This window comes from Hippichthys cyanospilos, chromosome 2 (assembly GCF_059441005.1).
Source record: "Hippichthys cyanospilos isolate Australia breed blue-spotted pipefish chromosome 2, RoL_Hcya_1.0, whole genome shotgun sequence".
NCBI lineage: Eukaryota > Metazoa > Chordata > Actinopteri > Syngnathiformes > Syngnathidae > Hippichthys > Hippichthys cyanospilos.
In genome coordinates this window covers 17,609,063-17,611,562 of record NC_142370.1, presented here as the reverse complement: position 1 = coordinate 17,611,562, position 2,500 = coordinate 17,609,063, and the positions used below count along the sequence as shown (strand labels likewise).

The following is a 2,500-nucleotide window of genomic DNA, read 5'->3' as shown; positions in this document are numbered from 1 at the left end:
CAGTAAGTCACCCAGTCGCATTGCTGTGTGTGTACCATCTGATGCTCGTTAGTCATTCTACTGTCCAACAGGCCTTTTTGGGGTGAAGCGCTATGGAGTCCATATCAATGGTTACACAGTTGGTGAGCGCGGTGATGTGTGTATGTGGCTAGCACGACGCTCTCCCACTAAGCAGACCTATCCTGGACTACTTGACAACATGGTGAGCACAAACGGATCACCTAGAAATAGTAATCCATTTTCTTTGGTGCTTGTCCTCATTTAAAGCTAAGTCAACCCTAGAAATTTCTTAAAATATGGTCTTACCCAGCGTCCCGCTGCTCCTAAAGCTTAGCTGCAACTTATATCAATTTCTTCCAGGGCTCGACGCTGCAACCAATTTCCCTTCAAATGTGTCCATCTATACAGTGTGCTTTGGTGTAAATTTAATCTGATCGAATGGTGCGAGTACTTGTTTTCATTTGTACTATTTACGTATAGGGATGTGACATCAATCATATATTTTTTGATACACACTGCAAAAATAGACCTAACAAAGAAGCTTCAACAACGTCATGTCACACGCCAATGGTGTGCTGCGAATGCCAAGTGCAAAATATACACAGCAAATAATACGTGGACGACAATGCAATAGCCATAGTACACTTTTATTTTGAAGTTGACCTTTGTAGTTGTGGTTGCAGAATGTGTCACTTGAATCATAGCGACTCCATTTTTATTGCTCCACATCACAGAACTGCTATCAACACACATTACCATTAAAACAAATCATATTCAATCTAATTAAGGACACTAAGAGAACTAGTCAATAGGGCATGCTATTCTCCAGTGTTAGCACTAGGCGCTATCTTGGTGCATTCAAAATGCAGTTGGATTCGACATGCTTTTGGTAGTTTTAATTTTTATGACATTACAAAATGACTGAAGCACTTTTAAATTTGCCTCCTTTAAAAAGGAACACTAAACAAGAACAGTTTTGTTTTCATCAAACATCTGAACTTGAATGAGTTTCTAAATATCCCCCGCAATGTGCTCAGGTACCCCTCGTTGGGAAATACTGCGTTGGAGGACCGTAGGACCGCAATAAGAGCTGGCTCTTCTGCGTTGAACAGAATAACATTCACTTATAAACAAAACTCTCTTTTCCAGTCAAGTTATATAAAATAATTGACCTGTTTTGTCGACTACCGCTTGTTATAGACAAATGTCCGTCAAGCTCGCTAGAACACCTGCCCTCGCTCCTGAGGGGGAAAAAAAAATCATAGAGGAAAAACTGCAATTAAATCCTATGGAGCCCCAATACTCTTAATAGCGTATTTGTGGTCTATGAATTCAGCAGCTCAATCCATACATATTTATCCATCGCAGGGGGCGACAATTTTGCTCAGGCTTCAGTCAATGACAAGAACGGCTCTGCTTGTTAACGTCACATGACCAAACTCAGAAAACAGGTGAACTGTGATTGGTCATTACCTGAGCAGCTGTGAAGTCATTTTCATGCAAATAACACTTAACTAATGAAAAAACAAAATGTAATTCAACAAAATGCATAAGAGAAGGCCTTAGATGACATTTTCTGTTGAATATGCCAAAATGACTGCTGTAGATAAGGAACTGTTCTTGATTATTCTTTGGATGACCCTTGTGTTTATGAAGGCAGCAGGTGGTCTGGCTGCTGGCATGAGCATCAAGCATACACTTGTGAAAGAATGTCAGGAAGAGGCATGTATCCCCGAAGCGCTTGCTGAAAAGGCCCTCCCTGTATCCACAGTAAGGTACGTGTATCGCAGACCCTTTTCAACATAGTTAAATGATCTAAACCAAACTTAGTCATGATCAAAATACTGTGCATAACAATATGAAACACTGTCTTTTGATTAATTTTGCAAAATCTTAATACTATGGTCGTCATGGAATGGGCCACTTAAGATCTCCCTCGTTGTAGAAGGTACCGAAAATTGATGTAAAACAACAACAAAAAATCCTGTATATTGCATCAACTTGATTGAATTGAGCAAAAAAAAAAAAAAACAGCAGTCCTCAAAATATTTTGATCATGTGATGTATTTTTAGCCCACAGAAACTCCACTCTGTATTTGACAGTGATGACAAATGAGCCATTGATTGATAAATTGTTCACTAGCTACACCTACGAAGACGGAGAGGGGGTGTTTTCAGAAAGTCAGTTTGTGTTTGACCTGGAACTTCCTCCTGCCTTCAAGCCCAGAGTTGGGGATGGAGAAGTGCAGGAATTCTATCTTCTGCCCATAGAGAAGGTCAGCATATAACTTGCATTTCCCGTAATTAACCATGTCCAAAAGGGCAACCCTCAACAGTTTGGGTTCTAAAGATGAGGTTGTATTTCCTTGTGGATGGATCTTGTGCGAAAGACCAGGTGAAAGAACTTGTGGCCACTGAAGATTTCAAACCCAACAGTGCCATGGTGGTCTTGGACTTTCTCATGAGACATTCTTTTATTGAGCCTGACGGAGGTTAGTCA

The 2,500-nt window shown here is 40.4% G+C and overlaps 1 protein-coding gene across 2 annotated transcripts in view; it reads left to right on the top strand.

The window, feature by feature from the left end:
• The window catches only part of tpk2 (thiamin pyrophosphokinase 2), a 6,080-nt gene that overhangs the window by 1,619 nt on the left and 1,961 nt on the right, over positions 1-2,500 (top strand). Inside the window, exons 3-7 of one of the 2 annotated variants that reach the window (XR_015864024.1) lie at positions 1-2; positions 72-202; positions 1,657-1,775; positions 2,144-2,276; positions 2,391-2,492. The exon at positions 1-2 is cut by the window's left edge and continues 62 nt beyond it. Coding sequence is in view for 1 of the 2 variants with exons in the window: in XM_088405234.1 (XP_088261360.1) it covers positions 1-2; positions 72-202; positions 1,657-1,775; positions 2,144-2,276; positions 2,396-2,492 (482 nt within the window). In the remaining variant the exon portion in view is untranslated. The remainder of the gene's footprint in view (positions 3-71; positions 203-1,656; positions 1,776-2,143; positions 2,277-2,390; positions 2,493-2,500) is intronic. The other variant, XM_088405234.1, reaches the window with a different exon arrangement.